At 34.4% G+C, this 22,500-nt stretch overlaps 3 protein-coding genes across 3 annotated transcripts in view; 2 read left to right on the top strand and 1 right to left on the bottom strand.

Annotated features, from left to right (window-relative positions):
• Positions 1-4,077, top strand: part of LOC136834944 (dihydroorotate dehydrogenase (quinone), mitochondrial-like) — a 16,572-nt gene extending 12,495 nt beyond the window's left edge. Inside the window, exons 2-3 of the mRNA XM_067097802.1 lie at positions 1,287-1,496; positions 2,825-4,077. Coding sequence (XP_066953903.1) covers positions 1,287-1,496; positions 2,825-2,890 — 276 coding nt within the window. The 3' untranslated portion in view covers positions 2,891-4,077. The remainder of the gene's footprint in view (positions 1-1,286; positions 1,497-2,824) is intronic.
• Positions 1-22,500, bottom strand: part of LOC136834945 (integrin alpha-PS3-like) — a 197,778-nt gene that overhangs the window by 146,362 nt on the left and 28,916 nt on the right. Inside the window, exon 2 of the mRNA XM_067097807.1 lies at positions 11,956-12,035. The gene's annotated coding sequence lies outside the window, so the exon portion shown is untranslated. The remainder of the gene's footprint in view (positions 1-11,955; positions 12,036-22,500) is intronic.
• LOC136834943 (uncharacterized) lies at positions 1,503-2,442 on the top strand. The gene has a single exon (XM_067097801.1). It carries the CDS (start codon positions 1,629-1,631, stop codon positions 2,298-2,300), a length of 672 nt encoding a protein of 223 aa, XP_066953902.1. The 5' UTR covers positions 1,503-1,628; the 3' UTR covers positions 2,301-2,442.

Genomic DNA, 22,500 nt, shown 5'->3' with positions numbered 1-22,500 from the left:
TTTTGTTATTATGATGATGATTATGATTGATGATGATGATTATTATTATTATTATTATTATTATTATTATTATTATTTTAGTTCCCATATGCTATAGACAAAAATAGCCCAAATGAATTCATAAAATGAACAAATAAATAAATAATTATATATATATATATATATTATATATATATATATATGTATATATATATATATATATATATATATATATAGATATATTATATAGAGAGAGAGAGAGAGATTAGAGAGACTGTATATAGAGAGACATACAGGAGAGAGAGAGAGAGAGAGAATAATAATATAAAACTGGTGCATAAACAGACGACTCTTAAAAAACAAAACAAATACGTAAAAGCACGCAACCACAGCCCTGTCAGTAGAGCACTGATTGACGGGGAAAAAAATCGCTCCGATAAAGTGTTGCAATCGACGAGAAAATCTTTATCATCGTCTTGACCTCTTTTCGGCGTAGTCCAGGGGATTGACCTCCCGGCCCAAAAAGTCCTCGCTCGCTCTACAGGCTTACTTTATCTATTCCCTTCGACTAATGCAGATAAAAAGGTGTTGTGTTAGCGGATGCATTATGTATCTCTGATCACACGTACAGTACAGTCAATGATCTCATATATATATATATATATATATATATATATATATATATATATATATATATATATATATATATATATATATATATATATATATATATATATGCTGTATATTACATACATATATGTAATTATATACACACCCATGTGTATGCATTTTGTGTACAGATTACTGTTGTATATGCATACACACACACACACACTTCTGATCGCAACCAAGCACACAGGAATTGAATTCCATATTATGCCTAGCCTAAAACATTCCTCCTGTTGATAAATGTCCATTACTTTAGTTTCTTCCTGTTGACAGGTGTCTTTTTCATCTCCCACCTGTTGACAAATGTCCACTGCTTCGTTTCATTCATTTATGCAATGCCTCTTTCATGATTTTACTTCATTCCTGATGAGAGATGCTTTCTTTTATTCATTATTTCTGAAATTCGTGTCTATATTGTATCCTGTATTCTTTATTGGTAACAAAAGTCTCTTATTTCCTCTTAGTGTTGAAAAATAGCCCTTAATTTGTTCTTTTAGTTAGCAGGGTCCCTTTACCATCCTGTTTTTGACAGCCAACTAATGTCTCTTTATCTTATTTCTTATGATGTTAACTGTCTCGTTGATTTATTTTATGTCCAAGCACGCCTCCTTCACTGACAGACGCCCCTTCCATTTCAGAAAAAGATCGCCGATGCCGTGCGAGTCGGTATGGGCGGCGGCCTGTGCTTCTGCGGGATCAACATGTACTTCAAAAACGAGAAGTTCTACGACGACTGGGTCATGCCCCTCTTCAAGAAGATGGAGCCCGAGACAGCCCACGTCATGGCTAAGAAAGCCGCCAAGTACAACCTCGTCCCCGTCTCCAAGCTGGAAGAATCCAGACTATTGGTGAGTACTCAACCGCAGTCGTCCAGTAAGATCGATGTCGATAGCGAGTCCCTGAGCGAGCAGGACAGCGACAGAGATAACAAAAGCCTCGACGGGATCGAGAGGGAGTTCGACGGCGCCAGCGAGGAGCTGATGAGTCCTCCGTACAAAACCCCAGAGGAGCTAGGTTTCAGCTCGAACCTGAACTGCGTCACCAGAGCTTACGACTCGGAGTTCGAGCCCGACGATTCCTGTCCAGGGATCTGCATTGAGGACGCCACCAACGGGAATGACAATTCCGTGGGGTGCCACTCCAAGTCCTGCAACAACTGCAGCTCCTGTCAGAACAACAACGTCAAGTTCCCCAGTGGGGAGACCAGAGCCAGTGGGATCATCAGGAAATCATACCTGAACGAAATGAATCACTACAGAAATGACCTGAGAGCCTGCGAGTCTCCCAAGAGTGAAAGAAATTGCGTGACTCCAGATTCCCCTTCTTTGAGTATGAGGGTAAACATAGCCTCACCCCTCCGGAGTAGCAAGATGTCTCTCGCTACTGTAGTCGACGGCACAAATCCTGCTTATGACCAGGACCGCGTAGAGGAAATAGACTTGGTAGACAACAAAGTTGACGCAGAGTGCAACTGTCACATCGAAGAATGTATAGTTAGCTGTAAGTACGACGATGGCAGCAGAACAGATATCGTTCACATTATCAACAACGCCGAGGGGGCCTGCAGATGTGGAAGAAATGGAAATGGAACAGTCACTGTGCCAACCGTAGCCGAACAGTGTAATATCACAGGTCCCATTGCTTCAGTTTAGCTCAGGACAAGTTCTATTTTGTAAATCATCTAAGTCGCTATGCAGATGAAACATATCTTACTACGTCTCACTGAACTGTAGGTTCATTTTTCACGGAAATCAAGCAAACTCTATTCATTGGGGGGAATCTTTCGCAATGCAAATGGATACTGTTTATTGATAACTTTGAAAATGCCACGTGGCTTCTGAATGATACGCTTATAATGATAAAAAGAGGACTCATTACTTAGAGAGCTGTCGTAAGCACTACTGCATGGCATCACAAAAGATTTCTAGTAAAAGGCAATGGATTCCACAACCAACTCCATCCACTGCCTTGCATGACAAACGCTTAGCTGATAATGCATGGTTACAACGTTACCGTTTACTTTTCTATCGTTTTATTTTGTTTTAAAAGTTTATTTGTTTAAAATATGATTTTGAATCTTTAAACTGAGTTATATAAACCATTTATTTTTATTTCATATGATTTATCATTCGTTTGCTTTCATGTTTTTCTTTTCTTTTCTTTTGGTTTTCAACAGACTCCACCATCATCATCACCTGCCTGTACGTGCTCTGCACCCATTGTGGGAGAAGCCCTGACGTAGCAAATTTTGTCGCGAAATCCCTCTTTCTGAACCAAAGCCTTCATTACGAAGTTGCTGTGCCTCTCTCAAAGCCTGGGGAGGCCTTTCGGGCCAAGGAGCAAACATAGTACCAGTCTACTGAAGTCCTTTTTCTCAATAGAAAACCCAGACCCACAACAAGCATTTAGATAACTTGGATACTGTGCCTCCTGAGGGAACATATACAGTACATACCTAGGCTAGTTTCAATATACTCTGTTTATGGGCAGATTTTGAAGTGCCATATTTAGTGTAGTACAGATTCTGGATTAGGATACTACTAACCTTATCAGTATCTAGTCAGCTGGAAATGCTCTAAATTAGAGCAAAAGTACTAACCACTGGAATTTTGTAAGCGGACTGACAAGCCTAGAGCACTGTTCCAACTAAGAAGCAGAGCAGTCAATGTCAGGTTCTGCATTCTATAATGTAAAGCAGTGAACTTCTACTTTATTTATATTATAGATACGGAAACTTCACTGCTACTTCTGCTATAACTCTGTTGAATCGCAATGTAAATGTTAATCTGAGATCTTCACATTGTTGCTAAATCTCTCATTTCTTATAAGAAGTCTTGTTCATCAGGGGTTAAATTCAGTTACTGATTTCAGGTGTTATTTTCGGCCACGTGCCAAGATTAGAATGTCTTAATCTGAACTGTAACATTGTACCTTCTAGATTCAAGTTACTCACATCCCATTATCTCCATTTCTGTTATGTAGAAACTTATCTAGTAGTGCAGGTTGCCAATTTAAAGGTTTCTGTTTGAATGACCTGGATCAGGATTGCCAAAAAGTAAATTTTGCCAGGGCAGTTAACTTAACGTAAATGGACAACGCAAAATTCTAAAGGTTCAGCACAGGCTTCAAGGGGAAAGCAAAGCTACATGAAGCTTCAGACGATGGTATTTATATTTTACATTATACTACAAGGGTTCCTTTCATGAAACTTGTTATGTTAAGTTACTTTTTCTTCTTCTGAAAGTGATTTTAACTTCAGGTTTTCATATTCGTAAACATGAATTATTTTTCCACCTAGGTAGCTCACTTGAACTCTCAAGCTAAGCTAAGCTTTTTTTGGAATAAGCTGATATGAGCGCGAATCTGTGAAATAACCTGATGTGAATGCGAATCCACTATTTGTGATATAAAGTTTTTATTCTTTTAGAAGATGTGTTTAAATTGCAATACCCACTTCTCACATCAAGTATGATATTTAGCATTGCACATACACACACACTCTTATCTAAGAGTTTCAATAAAAAAGTGAAAGGTTATACACACACATGTAAGTATATATATATATATAGTGTATATACAAGTAAAAGATTTTTTTAAAGTGTGAATGACAGATTGAGCTTTTGGCTGTTACTGAAAGCACAAAAATAAAACTGCAAGCATATTGCTGTTGAATGGCTCGAATGGTAATTTTTTTTTCTATTGTTTGTGGGGCTACTTTATATATATGGGGGCAGATCATGCGATCAATAACTCAAGCCAGCAACATTCCATATCATGAGATGCCTGATTTTCCTTCGGAGACCGAACGTCTCCAGTTGCCTTGAATGTACATGCACTTGGGGGGGCTGTACAGGGTGCTTCTTTGTACGTGATACACCTCAGTCCCTTCCTCCTGATGGTGGATTGGCCGCTCGAGTCTTCCTTCTCCGTGAATTTCCATCCTGGGTGGCAGTTCAGCCTGTGCCCAGTCCTTCACATCTCCTTTGAAGTCACGCCTCCGCCTTATTCCCGGCCTATCCTCTGTTCCTACTACCCTCTACAAGCATAACTCATGTTGTTTACATACCAGACCTTTGGGGCCACGCAATCAATCTCATCCTACTTTCTGATTGCTTTAAAACATTCTCGGCCTACCCTCTTCCTACTACCCTCTACAACCGTGGCCCAATTTCTGTTTACATTCTAGCCCTTTGGGACCGCATCAACAATATCATCCTTCGTTGTGATTTTAAAAACACTCTTGCCTGTATTCTTGGCAAAAATGTGGGCATCACAGAGTCCTCATCTAGGAACATAGTGCATGTTAAGGTCCATGGGGAAGACTTGGACAGGTGTATCAAGTAAAACTGTGGCTCACTGTACATAAAATGCACAGCAAGAAACGTAAGCAGAGTTAAATGCATGGCCTCTTTTTAGAAGTGCCTCAAGAAAGCTGCAAAATATGGTCAAGTCTTCGTTGCCGGAGTCTGCAGAGCTACTACGGCAAGTTTGTTTAGGTGTATCGAACTGAACCAGCTTCTGACAAGTGGTTCTATTCACTGATGCCGTTTGGTTCAGCAGGCTGCCTTTCCTTCTCCACAAAATGTACCGAAAACTTGTACTCCTGACATTATTTTTTTAAACATGAATCGCTACTGTCTTTTGCACAACTAAAACTATACTATAATTTGGGGCTCTCTTTTCAAGCTTAGTCAACTGAACTGACAGAAAATAAACTGCAAAAGCTAAAGTCCTCTGAAACGCAGCAGTTCGATTTAGCAAATTTCACCAATGAAAAGTAACCGTTGTAAAAGTAGTGGGTTTAATGTGTGGATAACCTAAAGAGATTCTATAAAGATGCTCCATTGTGGCATTATTCTGAAAGCTAATTCTCTTTTCCCTGTGAGATAAGTCTTGGTGCTCTGAAATTCTGTCATGGGATCCTTTACAAGACAATCCTATCGACGGGCAGCATTCTCACTATAAAAAAGGATATACTTTTCTTACAGGGACGTGAGTATGAAAACCTACAACAGAGCTGTTTGCTTAAAATACGAGCAGCATTTTCACTGTAAGATAAGACATACTTTGCACTACAGAGATGTGCTCACGGGAACTTTAGCAGGGTTGTCTGAAACTTAGCAACGTTTCACTGAAAGATGAGAATTCCTTTGTCCTACAGAGATGTGGTGATGAAAGCCTTAGGTGGAACTGAGTAAGAAGTGGCAGCAGCTTTCTCACCGCCATGAGAGATACAATGAAAGCCTTTAGCTAGCAGGACTGTTTCAAATCTGGCAACATTTTCCTTAAAATGAGATAGACTTTGTCTTACAGAAATGATACCATGAAAGCCTTTTACAAAATTTGCCATTACTTTTTACTGTAAGATGATGATAACCATGTCTAAGAACTGGTACCATTTGCACTGTAAGATCTGACACTGCATCCTACATATGTAGATGCGATCGTGAGGGCCTCTAAAAGGGGTGCCTAAAATTTAGCAACATTTTTCTTGAATAATTATAATTACCCTACTTAGTGGGTGACATCTAAAATGCTATCATGGGGTTTTTCACAGATATAAAAAAAACTGAACTTTCATTACAACATACATACACGCACACACACACACACACATGAATATTTGTCGCATACACCGTGATAATATTCATATTCACAAACATCAGCCTAATGATAGCTCACTGAAAACTCGACGTTCCCCACTCATTCGGGGGTTCGAGTCCACCTGGCGACGGACCGCTTATCGCTTATAAATTCCCCCTCGGTGTTTATTTTCAAGTTGGGTGAATCTCATATTAAACGGCATTTGTAGCATATATATATATATATATATATATATATATATATATATATATATATATATATATATATATATATATATATATATATATATATTTATATATATATATATGAAATTTATTTATATATATATATATATATATATATATATATATATATATATATATATATATATTAAATTTATAAATATATATATATATATATATATATATATATATAAATTTATATATATATATATATATATATATATATATATATATTATATATATATGTACTGTATATAATATATGTATGTATATGCACAAAATACCACATTGAAAAATCCTTTACTGATTTCGCTGAATTACGCATTTTCAAAAACACTATATAAACGAAACAAGTTCGACCCATGTATTGTTCAATTTTATTTTACGGCATGTTTGTTTATATATATATATATATATATATATATATATATATATATATATATATATATATGTATATATATATTTATATATATATAATATATATATATATATAATATATATATATATATATATATATATATATATATATATATATATATATATATATATATATATATATATATATATATATATAATATATATATATATACAAAGACAAATAACAAGATTATCTCCATGTAGGATAAGCTCTCACGACAAGAAACCACAACACAATAGAACAATTTATCTGCAAGGTCGCCCCAGTGACCTCATAGTCCTTAATTTAATCTTCTAGAGCCTTTTGTACACCACTCTCTGTCTCCACACACGAACAATAACAGCGTAGAGAGGGTTTTCGTAAACTTGAACAAATGGAAAACATGAACAATTATGAAGAAAATGGATAAGATTAATTTTATTCTTGGCGTTCTATCGTTGATCAACAAAACGTGGGGAATAACATGACACTGCAATATGTTCTTACATTAGTAAGAAATTTCATAACATAACCATTACACGAGAGAATACGTTTAAGCTAAAAGCTGAAAGAATTCTGGGTAATCTTTAGGCGACATCGAAAACCGTAGTGTCAGAATCGTCCCTTGCTTATTCATTAATGTTAAATATAACTACCATTTTATAGTTAAGCTGTAATCACAGTCACGTTGAAAATTAGTTGCGACGTCATCAACCATACAGTTCTGTTCTGAGAACGGCGGAACAGTTCTGTCTTTTAAAATTCTTGAATTGAACTGAATATATAGAGGTCATTCAGCGCTGGGAGGGAAATTGAGAATAGGTAGGTTTGAAAGGTGTAACAGGAGGAAATCCTCGCAGCCGCACTATGAAATATTTGTTAAGAGAAGGTGGATAGCGAGATGGAAGAAAGATAATATGAATGGAGGTACAGTAAAAGGATCGAAAGGGGTTGCAGCTAGGGGCCGAACGGACGCTGCTAAGAACCTTTAGTAATGCCTGCAGTACACCGCATAAGGGGCACTGACGGTTTAAAATCATTTGAAAAGTAAACACGACTCTAATTAAGGATTTCTTAAATGAACCGGTTTTTCTCCTTTGTTCAAAGCTAATGTTGACATTATTGCTTCATTTCTGGGTCACTTACCATATATGGAAAATCGTTAAATAATTTAGCTTGGTAATGAGGGTCATTTGAAACATTGAACGCCTTCGATTATTCCGTTCAACATACACTTTGCTTTAATACAAAAATTTCCTCAAAATTGAAAGTCAATAAAATGGAAGTATTAAGTGCCTGCGTCCTGTCGATGTGACGTCATGAACCGAAGGTGAATGATGAAGAGTTTAACTTTAGGGATTATTCATATTTCATTTGGCGTCTGCATAGTCAGGAGGAACATGTCCAAAGGAAAAACTCAAGGAAAAGTCGATGTAATAATAATAATAATAATAATAATAAAATGTAAACAGTTTATATGAAACGAGGCAAAACCATAATTAACCCTTTAGATGAACATTTGCAGACTGGAATGCGCATACTTGAATATGCGTGACAGAATAAAGCGAGTAGAATGCACCTGCATCAAAATATTACGGATATTTTTGCATAACAAAGACGTGCATTAAAATATCACTGATCTTTTGCATTACACAGATGTGTACCAAAACATTACTGATCTTTTTTGCATTACAATGACGTGTATCAAAACATTACTGATCTTTCTGTATCACATACACGTGTTTCAAAATACTGTATTACTGATCTTTTTGCATTACATACCTGTAGATATGTATTAAGATATTACTGATCTTTTTGCATCCCATAAACGTGTATCAAAATATTACTGATCTTTCCGCATTACGCAGACGTGTATCAACATATTACTGATCTTTCTGTATTACCCAGACGTGTATCATAATATTACTGATCTTTTCGCATTACACAGACGTGTATCAAAATATCACCGATCTTTTTGCATCACATACCTGTAGATATGTATTAAAATATTACTGATCTCTTTGCATCACATAAACGTGTATCAAAATATTACTGATCTTTTCGCATTACACAGACGTGCATCAAAATATCACTGATCTTTTTGTATTGCCCAGACGCGTATCAAAATATTACTGATCTTTCGCATTACACAGACGTGTATCAAAATACCACTGATCTTTCTGTATTACATAGACGCGTATTAAAATATTCCTGATCCTGTTACTGATCTTTTTGCATTACGTCATACTATCGGGAGGACCCTAAGAAAGGGAATTCTCTCCCGACAATGCATGTCAAGAGACGGATCAATACACTGGGGAGAACGTCTTTATTTACACAAGAATGTCATTCTCAACTATTTATCAGATCCCCGCTAAAAGATAAGCTGGGATGATTGCAGTCCTGACGCGGTTAAAACGTTTGTTTGCTGTTTTCTTCAGAATAATAATAATAATAATAATAATAATAATAATAATAATAATAATAATAATAATAATAATAATAAGGAACGATTAAAACGTTTATTTACTGTTTTCTTCTGAATAATAATAATAATAATAATAATAATAATAATAATAATAATAATAATAATAATAATAATAATAATAGTTGTTTTTACGGCATTTAATTTGTATAGAGTCTTTTCTATTCGTCTTAAAATCTACGTTTTCTCTGACGAATGGAGATGACTATACAAAATCAAATGCCGTGGAAACAGGTATTATTATTATTATTATTCAGAAGAAAACAGCAAATTTTCAACGCTACTGCCCTCACAGAAGGTTTCCTCCCTAATAATAATAATAATAATAATAATAATAATAATAATAATAATAATAATAATAATAATAATAATAATACTGAATTTGTCGGGTAAAGATGAAGAGGCGTCACGTGAAGTGGTTCAACTGCCGTCTGTGTTATACAGTCATGGATTTTCCATGCCGACGACGTCGATTTGAGTCATAAAAAGAAAATAAGTTCAATAATCGAGGCAACTTTGCCGATGTCGAATATAGGTTTTTTCTTTATAATTATATTATTATGATGATTATTATTATTATTATTGGAGAAACTAACCCACAGTTATGTATATGTACAGATATTTGAAGATAAACATAACTGTGGATTTGTTTCCCCAATTTAAGACTCATGCTACTGTGAGTATTATTACTATTATTATTATTATTAAGTCTGGAAAGATTTTATTGTCGCAATATCATTGTGGAATTTACTTTTCATACTGTTGTTCTTTATATTATTATTATTATTATTATTATTATTATTATTATTATTATTATTATCAAAAAGTTTGAATGCCAAAGTTCATATATTACTGTGGCATTTCCGCACAAAGCAATCTTATCTTCCCATATACATCAGTTAACAGATGTCATCCACTCACTTTGCTCTTGTCTTTTTTGTACCGTTTCAAATAACATTAAGCGAAAAAATACTACAGACACCACATACACTGACAAATGAAATTTTTAATTATGATTAATAAATGAACTTATAGTCTGTAAAATAAAAACAAAAAGGCCGATGGAACGGGCGAAACAAATGAGCTGTGTACTTTTTTCAACTAAAAATACAAATGATTAAAAATTATTATCTTGTTCTAAGTCTAAACAGGCAGTCTGTCCTAGTTAGGTGATTGACTCTATTGCATACTAGTTGAAACAAGTCTGAAACGAGCAAAGCATTTTTAAAGTATATTAATAAATGGAAAAACGATATAAAATAATTACTCTAATGGCCATAATTCTTCAATGTGATGTTACATTAAAATTAATAGGAAATAAATCAAACATGAACTTAAAAGCTTAAAAATAGGAAGAAAAATAAAAGACTGAAATTCCAAAGTAACTCAATTAAAAATAACAACAGGCCTTTGAAACAAATGCCTACAATATCCAAACTTTTGCATTCACATTACCCACCCCACTTATCTTTAAGTTACCCTAACTTACAAACCATCATTCTATAAAAGAAAAATGATAATCAGAATTAGCCTTTCTATTCTCAAACCATTGTCCCCTAAAAAAAAAAAAAAAAAAAAAAAAAAAAAAAAAAAAGGGGTAACTGAAATAACCCTTTCAATGCTCAAACTTTCGCATTCAGTTCCTCTAGCGCCACTAAGGTTCGGCCAACTCTGACTCACTAGCCATCATCATCATCTAACGCACGGGATGAGTCACTCTAAGGAGGGCCTCCCAAAACCTCGGTCGATATATCCGACGCTGGCGACTTTTTATCATATCAGTGACGTGGGTTACACAAGTTTTATTCGCCTCAGGGAGGGGGAGGAAGGAGGGGGAAGAAAGGTTATGCAGGGTCGTGTTTATTGACTTTGGTTCCTTAAGAGATTTCTCTTTCCTTCGCTCTCTGCCTCTTCTTCTTCGTTTACATTGCGCGTGTGTGTGTATATATATATATATATATATATATATATATATATATATATATATATATATATATATATATACATATATATATATATTTCATCTTTTATAAGTATATTTATATATATATATATATTTATATTTATATATATTTATATATATATATACATATATATACAAACATATATATATTGTATACATATATAATGATTAAATTAGATTATTCACATAACTTTTTTTTCTTCGGAGAAAAACTACAGATTACAGAGAATTTGAGTTCGATGTTTAGACCGAATTTATGCGCGCGCGCGCATTCCCATAAACATACATACAAACAAACACACACACACACACACACACACACATATATATATATATATATATATATATATATATATATATATATATATATTACTAAAGGACCTTATTCAAACTGGATGGTGTCTAATGGAGTATTTATTCAGAAAAATTTACGAGCTTTCTTAGACACCACCCAGTTTGAATGAGGTCCATTTAGTAATTCTACTAATGCACAGAACAATTGTGTATGTGATAAAGTTAATGTATATATATGTGTGTTTGTGTATGTGCAAGATAATATTTGAAGCCTATTACATACAAAGCTTAACACTAAGGTGATCATTACTGGAGAGACAAAATCTTACTACATTCAACTTACCTGCATGTCTCACTGGCGTCACAACATTAAGAGTCAACAGTGCCATCCTCCTGCTGTGATGAAACTGACACACCAGAAACCTGAAAAAAAGAGGCTCTGTAATTCAAAAGGGAATAGTTATAAAAGGAAAACTATCATTACATAAAATAATTGCCTTTATGAATGCACAAACCTTGGAAAATTAAAAAACACTAAAACCCTGTTATTGTGACGCACAACAAGAGCTTCATACGATGCATAAAATGCACTGGATAAAAAAAGAATAACCGAACCCTTTATGACGTGAACTATAAAGAGCTCTGATGGAAAAACAGCTCTATTCGACTCAAAACCGAGGCTCTATGCGGCGCACTACGAAAGCTCTTTACATTTCCACAAAGCAACAGTAGTCGGTGAGATATGAAACAATGACAATCAAAATAAAACAATTATTTTATATATCTAAGACAAATTTATAGTAATTCGGAATTTATCGGTCAAAACTTTTCATACTCAAAAATATATTCTTGGATTACCAAAATAAATTACAAATAATCGTTGTGAACCGTATGTAGATACATTAACAAAAGCATATTCCTCAAGTACAGAGCATTCATTTGCATTACATCCTCAATTTTCGAGTACATATCACATTAACTTGCTTTTATGAAAAGCAACTTAATCACTACTGCACAAAGAAACTGCCTCAAGCTCATGATCTAGAACCCATTTGATCCAAATGACCCATAAAGTTTTCCCATACCAAATAGAGAACGGGGGACATAGAAAACGTATACACAAAGTGGGGTAACTTGCAGAGTTTTCTCGTGGCTGTAAAACATGGAATCTCATGACTTTCCTATATATACTCGGGCCAGTACTGAAAGAGCGCTGTTCATGAGACTGCCAAACTATATGGGAAAGGAACAAACGAAACGAAAAAAGATTAAGAGAGACAAAGCAACGCCTCTGGGAAGCTGGGGTCGAGAAGAACATATCGCAGCAAAGCAAAGTACAAAATACGATATGTATTCAGTTAACTTATATGATTTCCTCTTTGAAAGAATCGTGTGCTGACATCATGCATTATGCTACAGTCTTCTTAGATGGCATACTTGTTCTTTCAGTATTTATTTCATCAAGGAATTCTACCGTAACTCTCCGCCATTGATATAACAATTAACATGCCTACAGCATTTTGCTTTGCCAAGATATCAAAGAAGTTTTATGGATTTAAAAAACTTTTTCTATAGGAATAGCTTATATCAAATAATGAACGTCTTATCACAAGTAACCACGTACATTTCATGAAACTTTCTGGCATATCTCTTATCTTATACACAGCTACGTATATCTTGCGCGTAAAGTTTTTTTTATTATGACAATTATTTAAAGCCAAAAATTTATTTTCCAGCTGCAAAAGATTTACGTCATTTCATTCCTATTTTGCGTTCATTGACAACCCATCCACCTACCTACTGGAAAAAAAAAAATAAAACATATCTGCTCGTACAATTTGTATATCTAAACTCCTTGATGTTGTATGTGCTAAACACTACCTAACCTTTGAGAGATTTAGTGCATGTTGTCTGTGAAAACATCTCGTTGTTTACCAGCATGATTTTACTTCAAATTCTTCTGAGAAAACTGTGCCTTGTTGTGGTGTATGTGTTTTCGTCCTTTTTTTAAAATTAACAATAAATGCACAGGCAGCGTTTTTACAAAAATATAGGGAAATTATTGGGATGGCCTTAATTGCTCAGGTTTGGAAAAAATTACGAGGCACAAAATGATACATATATATGTATGTTTTATATATATATATATATATATATATATATATATATATATATAAATATATATATATATATATATATATATATATATATATATATATACATATATATGACAGATATATTTACTCAACATGTAAATCCAAGTGGACCTGCTGCTATTTTTATTAACAATAAATATGGCAATAACTCCATTTTAAAATTTTATATAACTCGACAGTCGGCAAAACACGAAAAAAAAAATACGGTAATATTTTCGTAGTGTCTCCATTTTTTGTAACTCAATGACAAACATGTATAACAAATCTTATCGCTGAATATTTTTATACAGCCTCGATGAGACGTTTTTTCTGAACGAAATCAAAATTTATGCAATTTACTTTATCATAAATTAAAGAATTTCCTTACAGAAGAAATCAGGGACGACACAAAAACTCGATGAATAATGAAAACAAACCTTCGTAACTAAGGAAACGATAGCAACTATAAATCCAAATCATTATCATCATTATTATTTCAGTAGATGAAACCTATTCACATGGAACAAGCACACCAAACGGGCCACTGACTCGAAATTCAAGCTTCCAAAGAATGTTGGTTTCAACCTCCCACCACAGACCCCACACTGCAGCAGTAACTGATCATGATACAGAGCCAGTGATTTTTCATCGCCCTGGGGGAGACGCGAACCCGGGACATCTGACTGGCATACCACAACACTAACCACTATACCAGTGGACCAGCTAAATGTGGAATCTCGAATATAGATCTGCAATCTAGAATCATTACAGGGGGCTTCTAATTATGGATTTGGGCTTGCAATTAAGGCATCATGATTGCCAATTTAGTACTGTGGTTATAAATATAGCATAAAGGTTAGAATCACAACCTTAGCATTAGGTTTACAATTATGGTTGGTGGTTTGCAGTTATGACCTTAGATTTACAATTATAGTATTTGGGTTTGAGTTTGCAGATACGACATAAGGTTTACGATAATATTGGGTTTGCAGTTAGAACCTTAAATTAATAATTCCTGTATTAGGGTTATGGCCTTAGATTTATAATTTTATTAGGTTTGCAGTTACTGCCTAGGGTTGACAATTGTGGTATTAACAGCTCTGAATTAACGTTATGGTAACAAGCCCACATTCAAAGTTCTGGAATTACTACTAGAATTAGATTCTGCACATACCATTGGTTTTACAGAATTGCGTTTACAGTTACAGAATTACATCTGCAATTAAAGAGTTAGGAAATAAACACAGAGCTTTGTTCACAATTACACAGATGGGTTACAGTCATGCAAATGGGTATAAAACTACAGTTATGATCTTAAATGTAAAGTGCTCTCACTTCCTTAGAGTCCAGCCCTTCTTTGTTAAAAAGTTAAGGGCACAGAAAAGAACCTTTTGAGAGGCCAACAGTTGGTCAAACAAGAAAGTGAAGTACAGCAAGGTAGAAGATGGGCCAGACCTAACTGCCCATTTTTGCACCCAGGGCTGTCCAAAGCACTTTACTCCAGCAAGAAGTAAGGGGGGGATTAAGTTGGCAGACCTTTCTACGTATCTTGCATTCCATACTGATGACTTTTCCACTTAACGTTAAATGACTTACGGTGCAATTTTGTCTGAGACATTTTCTTAAACCCTTTAAAAGTGTGTTCCTAATGTCTGAGAACATTAATTTCAATACTGAAAGAGTGTTTTTCCCAAACAAGGATTAAAGCCAAGAAAGAAAGTAGACTGTGGGCAACGTGGAACGGCCAATATAACCTCCCACAGAAAGCAGATGTATATTTGCAAGGACATATATTTTCGATATGCATTCAGAATAAAGACTAATGACAGAGTGAAGATCCACAACCATAAGTGGATCTAGATTTTTTATTCACCACTGGAAACAGGTATGGCAGTGTCAATAATCCAGTTTGCTCTGAGTAAAGACTAGCTGAGAGCAATGCTAACTGTTAGATTGCTGTGATTCACATTCGCCTTCATTCTTAACTGTAGTTTAGGATATAGGTGACCTCTATCTGCAAGTTTACATAGTTGTTCCTAAAGACTCCAAGTTGTTAATGGTTCGTATCCTAAACAATGTTGTTTATACAGCATGCTGCATGCACAATTTATCTTTAAATAAATTTTGTACAGACTCTAACGCACATCAAAACTTTTGTTTTTGCTAAGAAATCTCCTGACTTGAACAGTACCTGTCCTGTTCTGTACCATACGCAGTCATATCTTGCAGGCTGAATATTAATGAATGTGGCCAATAGGATCCATTAAAATCTTACAGGCAATCAATTTACTTTACCTCACCTTTCCCATGGTGGCCTACATAGCACTGTACCATGTCATAAATTGTTTACAGTGCTACAGCTTGCAACACTGGTTGAGTTGCCAATGCACATTTCTTACTCTGTGTTAGTAAGAGTTTCCAGATAGCACATTTCCTACACAACATTAGCCAAGAGTTGCCGATAGCATATTTACCAGTTAGTGTCAGGGCAACCTTGATATATCACACAATTACTTCTACCTGTCAGGGAAATGTTGCTAAATAGTATATTTGGTGTTAGAGAAACGTTGTCTTAAAAGCACAGTACATCTAAGTTTTAGAAAGAATGTTGCCAGATAACATATATTGTACTCAACTATCGATGGGAAAGCTGCTGTTAGTAAAAATGTCACTCAAATGTCGAAGGAATGTTGCCACACTATGTATTTACAATTCTTTTCCAGGATCAGTTGCCTGATTGTATATTTACAACTTCTAGCCAGGAAAGAGTTGCGTGATTGTCTATTTACAACTTCTAGTAAGGAATGAGTTGCCAGATTGTATAATAACAACTCACAGTCAGAAAATGTTGCCAAATTGTGAATGAACAATTCTTAGTCAGAAAAATTTGCCAGATTGTATATTTACAACCTCTAGCTAGAAATGAGTTGCCAGATTGTATATTTACAACTAGTCAGAAAAAGCAGCCGGATTGTGTTTACAATTCCTAGTCAGAAAAAGTTAACAAGTTGTATATTTACGATTCCTAGTCACAACAAGTTAACAAGTTGTATATTTACAACTCCTGGTAGGAAACAGTTGCTAGACGGCGTACTTACAAATTTTCCACATCAAATAAAACTGCTATGTGACGGCTCAGAGGCCAGAGTGTGACGTTTTCATTTGCATTTTTTCCACTATCGTGAAATCATCCTGTTTTGTTCACGGATCAATCTGTTATCTGATGTTGCCATGATGTCGCTGATGTTGCGGTGATCTAGGGATAGGTATGATCAGCTGTTTGTGGTTATCCAAATGCACTAAAGGGTGGACTGAAGATGTATCATCGTTGCATATTGTTAAGGTGACGAAAATGATTTTCTAGATTTTATAAAGAGAATTATTCGATGTCATTTTTAATATTTTAGAGACGTGAATGTGATAGTGTCTAGATTTGATATTATGTAAACATTCGAACTTCCTCTAGGGTTAAATTCTTGAAACGTTTGAACTGTGTCGTTACTCTGTACAATATTAAGAATAAAATTTCTACAATTTGTAAAATGGTGGTTTATAATTGTAAAAGAAGCAATGGTATCAAATTATATCAAATTAGGAGTAAAGTGAAGGTGCTGGATTGAGTCAAAATTGTCATTATCAAAAAATAAAAAAAGGTACTTTAGGTGAATTGCAAGAAGAATGTGATCAGTATTCAGTGTATGACAGGAATACTGTATATAGTATATAGATATATATATATATATATTATATTTATATATATATATATATATATATATATATATATATATATATATATATATATATATATGTCTGTAATTTGAAAGAAATGAAGGTTTAGTCATCAAGATGCAATGTATATAATTTTAAGAGTATGGAAATGTACAGCGTTTCTATATATATATATATATATATATATATATATATATATATATATATATATATATATATATATATATATATATATATATAATATAATATAAATAAATATCTGAGACGCCTCCTTGTCTATGTAGTGGTTTAAACGTTACACTGCAGGCGTGGAAACATTACCTGCGTTACATAACAATGCCTGTCTCTTTTCTGATTCCATTCACTGATATATATATACATATATATATATATACTGCTTATATATACATATAATATATATATATATATATATACACACATATATAAATGTATATATACACATACATATATATATGTATATACCATATATAGTCATTCCTGATGTTTGTCTCTTTTGAATATCAAACTGGAAAATTAACCAAGTGTTGCACTATCCTAGAAGTATAACCGTCTTCTTTTAACTTGGAAAACATAAATAAGTGTCACGTTCCCTTGGAAATGCAATGAAGTATGTCATATTTTACCGACATAGAAAATGTAACCAAGTGCGCCATACTAGCTTGAAAATAAAAATATGAGCGTCATAATTAACTGAAAAATATAACCACTGTGTGTCATACTGCCCTGGAAAGTAATTACAACCGAGTCTGTCACACTGACCGTGAGGGTACCAGTATAACCAGGTGTGAGATGTTGACGCAAAATATAATTAAGTTCGCCGCACTGACGTGAAAAATAATAGTGTTTCTTCATAGTGAAATGGAAAATATAAACCAGCTAAGCCATACTGACCTGATAAATGTAAACAGCTACGTCATACTGACCTGGTAAACATGTTAGTGTGCCATGTTGACATAACATAATCAAGTGCGTCACACTGATCTGGAAAATATACCCAAGACGTCATACTGACTCGTAAATATAACTTGGAAATACTAAGATGGAAAACGTATATCTAAGTGTGTCCTACTGTCCTGGAAGTATGACTGCCATTCCCGGTTGCAGAAAAATATGTTGGTTTTCTTTGAACTCGTAACTGTGACCAGTGCTACGAGGGCTTGTGAGTCGACCTTACGAGTCGACCTCACGTGACCCAGTTTCGTTTTGTTCCACTGATAAACGAGTTCTCTAAAACGTGTTCGATATTCTCTAACGTGACATACGTGTGTAAATTTTTTTTATAACCCTGAAATATGGTTGTTGAGTTTTTTTTTTACTGACTTACAAAGGACGTACCTCGTATTCAATCTGGCACTCCTGCGTCAAATGCTATACGACTTTCGGGAATAATGGCATGTATTCCTGATATTAAATGGTAATGCTGATGACAGGAGTCCCATACGACGAGTGCCATATATCACGTCTGCACACAAAATGGCAAGTGCCATATATCCCATAACTAACGAGCAAGTGTCACGTGACTTGAGTAGAGGGTAAGTGTTAAATGTCTTTTACCTTACTAATGGTCAAATACAATTTCAGTTCGTCCAGACAAAAGCGCGCCCTTAAATGATTTCATTCACTTATCTTTATTTTTCCAGTTCGTCCAGAAGATAGCACGTGTGTAAAATATTTAATTCATTAAATGTTTTTCTTTTTTTGTTAAATGTAATGATTTGACGTTACGTGAACCCTCGGCAGTGTGCGTGTTAGTCTAATCACTGAAGCTCGGTTTAGCTGACACTACAACTTTGTAGTGTCAGCTCCGTAAAGGTGAGGCTGTACCAAGTCTTAGAATGAGGGATTAATAACTCTATCAGCCACTATTTCTTTTTATATTTTTTTTCTTGTAACTTTTGTTTGACACTCGAAAATGACACCAATCTCTCATGAGCTCGACCAATGGTTATAAAACTCACTGGTTAGAAAACTCGACCTTCTAAGCATGTTATATCCACAGTTATAACCACGTCCCGACGATATCGAAAAGATGTATATATAAAATGTAACCACTATTAAGGCTCCGAAGTGCTTTTATTTTAGCTTTTGTTTGACACTCGAAATTACATCACTGTCTCATGAGCTCGACCACTGGTTATAAAACTCACTGGTTATGAAACTCGACCGTCTAAGCCACAGTTATAACCAGATCTAGACGATATCGAAAAGATGTATAAAATGTAACTTCTTTTATGGTTCCGAAATGCTTTTATTTTAGCTTTTGTTTGACACTCGAAATTACATCACTCTCTCATGAGCTCGACCACTGGTTATATAACTCACTGGTGATGAAACTCGACCGCCTAAGCTTGTTACATCTCTAGCTATAACTAAATTAGGTTCTGACAGTGCTGAAAGACACGTAAAATGTAACCACTTTTATGACTCCCAAGTGTCCACATGAAAGGAACGAATATTTATTCACTGCTCCAAATGAAAGGAGCGGCTATTTATTCAGTGATCCAGATGAATGGACCGGCTATCTAACTAATCGTAAAAGACATTTTAAAAATCTGTTGAGCTAGCCAGTTCTCTCTGCGATTATAACCACGACTGAACAGTGTTGGAGAGACGTGTATATCATATCCACTGAAACGTCTCCAAAATTCTCCATAAAAATTATTTATTTTTTTATTGAAATTCTTAAACCGAATCAACATAGGTTACTTTTGTGTTTAGTCGAAAAAATTGGTGAATGTATTTAGAGACCAATTTCCTTTACTACATAAAAATGGTTTACAAAACGGTCAGTGTATTAAAACAAGACATTATTTCAAACAAAAGACAGATTTTTGGACAAGGAATTTTTCGAAACCAGATCTGGTTTCAAACAAATGACAGTGTTTCAAAACACAGAGCAATGTTTCAAAACAAGGCAGCTGTTCCAACCGTAGTTTCAAAACTTAGGACACTTTTTTTTTAAACAAAGCAGTGTTTCAAAACACTTAACAATGTTATGAAACAATGAAGTTGTTTTAACCAAAGGACAATGTCAAAACTTAGGATTGTTTTTTTTTTAAACAAAAACTATTTCAAAACACTTGACAATGTTTTGAAACAAAGTTGTTTTAACCAAAGGACGATGTCAAAACTTAAAAGTGTTTTTTTAAGCAAAAAATGTTTCAAAACACCTGACGGTTTCGAAAAATAGGTACTGTTTCAATCTACGCCCGGAATTTTCAAAGACAGGAAATTGCTAAAAGCATTCGCAACACTCTTTAGCAAAGTTACGTGATGGACGTAAACGAGTTTTTTTATTTTTCTAAAGAGGGACTTTATAAAATAATGGCGGTGCTTTAAAACATTTAACATTTTTAAAATAAAAGGCAGCGTTTCAAAACAGGAAATGGTTTAAAACAAGGACATTATTTCAACCTATGGACACCAATTTGAAACAAGGACAGTTTTTTGTTTTTAAACAAAGGAGCGAGTTTCAAAGTCAGAACAGTGCTTCGAAGCTAGTACAAATTTATTCCCAACTAAACACAGTTTTTAAAATATCGGGTCAGTGTGTTGAACGAACCCTTTTTTTCTAAAATGATGACAACCTTTTAAACTAATTATGTATTTAAAAACAACAGACAGACACTCATTTTAATTAGAATAACTCAGACGCTATTGCAAAGGTATTTTTCTTAGATTTGTTAATATCCTTGTGATAGACGACCAACAGAAACAAGGCGTTATTGGAAACGTCACAGATAAACGGGAAAATGACTAAAGATATAACTTTGTCATTTAAACAGGAATAGTAACATTACCTTTTTAAACAGAACTGGTTATGTGAAGACGCTTTTATTAAACGGTAATGGCAATATGAATCAATCAGGAATTGTACTGAAGCTATAACTTGATCATTTAAATAGGAATGGTAACATTTCCTTTTTAAACAGAACTGGTTATGTAAAGACGGTTTTAAACAGCAATGGTAATACGAACCAAGCAGGAATGGTGACACGAGAATCTCTTAAAACCAGGAATGGTAATCATTTGCAAACAGGAGAGCCAACACGATCTTTGAAAGACAGGAATGAAAGGTGATGGGAATCTTCAACCAGGAAGAACTAAAACGAAGACTACAACTTTCCTCTCACAACCTATGAACAACTTAAATAGCAAAGGATACAAGATGACTTGTAATGAAACCGGAATATTATCTGCATTCTTTAATAAGCATATCACCTATATTTTTAGCCTGTTAGACGCATCATAACACACAAATTTCACATGTGGGATGAATTAGCAGCGGACAATAATATTTACTATGAAAGCCCCTAACCTCTTTTTTAGGCTACAAGCAATGCTAGGTGCTGCTACTTTTAAAGTCTTTAGAGGTCAATACCCACAGGTCTAAGTTAAAGGAAGAAGTAACTGAAACTTATGGCAAATTTCATATTGTAAGCCGAGTTTAAAGCCAGGTCTAAGTTAAAGGAAGAATGCTAGAATTCCAAGTTCTTTTCAAACTATCTGCCAAGTTGAAGTGATATGTTTAAGTTTAGAGAAAAAAAGATTTTAAATTCAAAGCCATCTTAGAATTGTACACTGAGTTTAAATTAAATGTCTATATTAAAACAAAATGTGATAAAACAAATGAAAATTCCAAAACAAAACACAAGTTCAAATTACAGTTTTCTTCTGTGTGGTATAAGTTCAAATACTTTTAGAACTTTTACCAAGTTTACAGATTAAAACGTCAAGTTTAGGTGTTAAAGAGCAGCTCAATAAACACACTTAAAGAGTTAGGGACAAAAACAGTTTTATAAACCAAGGTTAACATTTATGTTAGATTTCAAATGGCACTCTATTATAAGGTCGATGCAGTTTTTTAAAGTTTCACGCCTTCTAAAGCGTAACCAAAGGTGACTTGACTTTGACTTAGACTAGAGTCATTGGGAATCTACGAAATAATAAATTCAATTTCTTATTAAAAGAAAAACTCTGTCTTACAAACACTAACTTATGCC

Source organism: Macrobrachium rosenbergii, chromosome 54 (genome assembly GCF_040412425.1).
Source record: "Macrobrachium rosenbergii isolate ZJJX-2024 chromosome 54, ASM4041242v1, whole genome shotgun sequence".
In the NCBI taxonomy this organism is placed as follows: domain Eukaryota; kingdom Metazoa; phylum Arthropoda; class Malacostraca; order Decapoda; family Palaemonidae; genus Macrobrachium; species Macrobrachium rosenbergii.
Note: the sequence above shows the minus strand (reverse complement) of the source record. Positions and strands in the feature narration are given on the sequence as shown.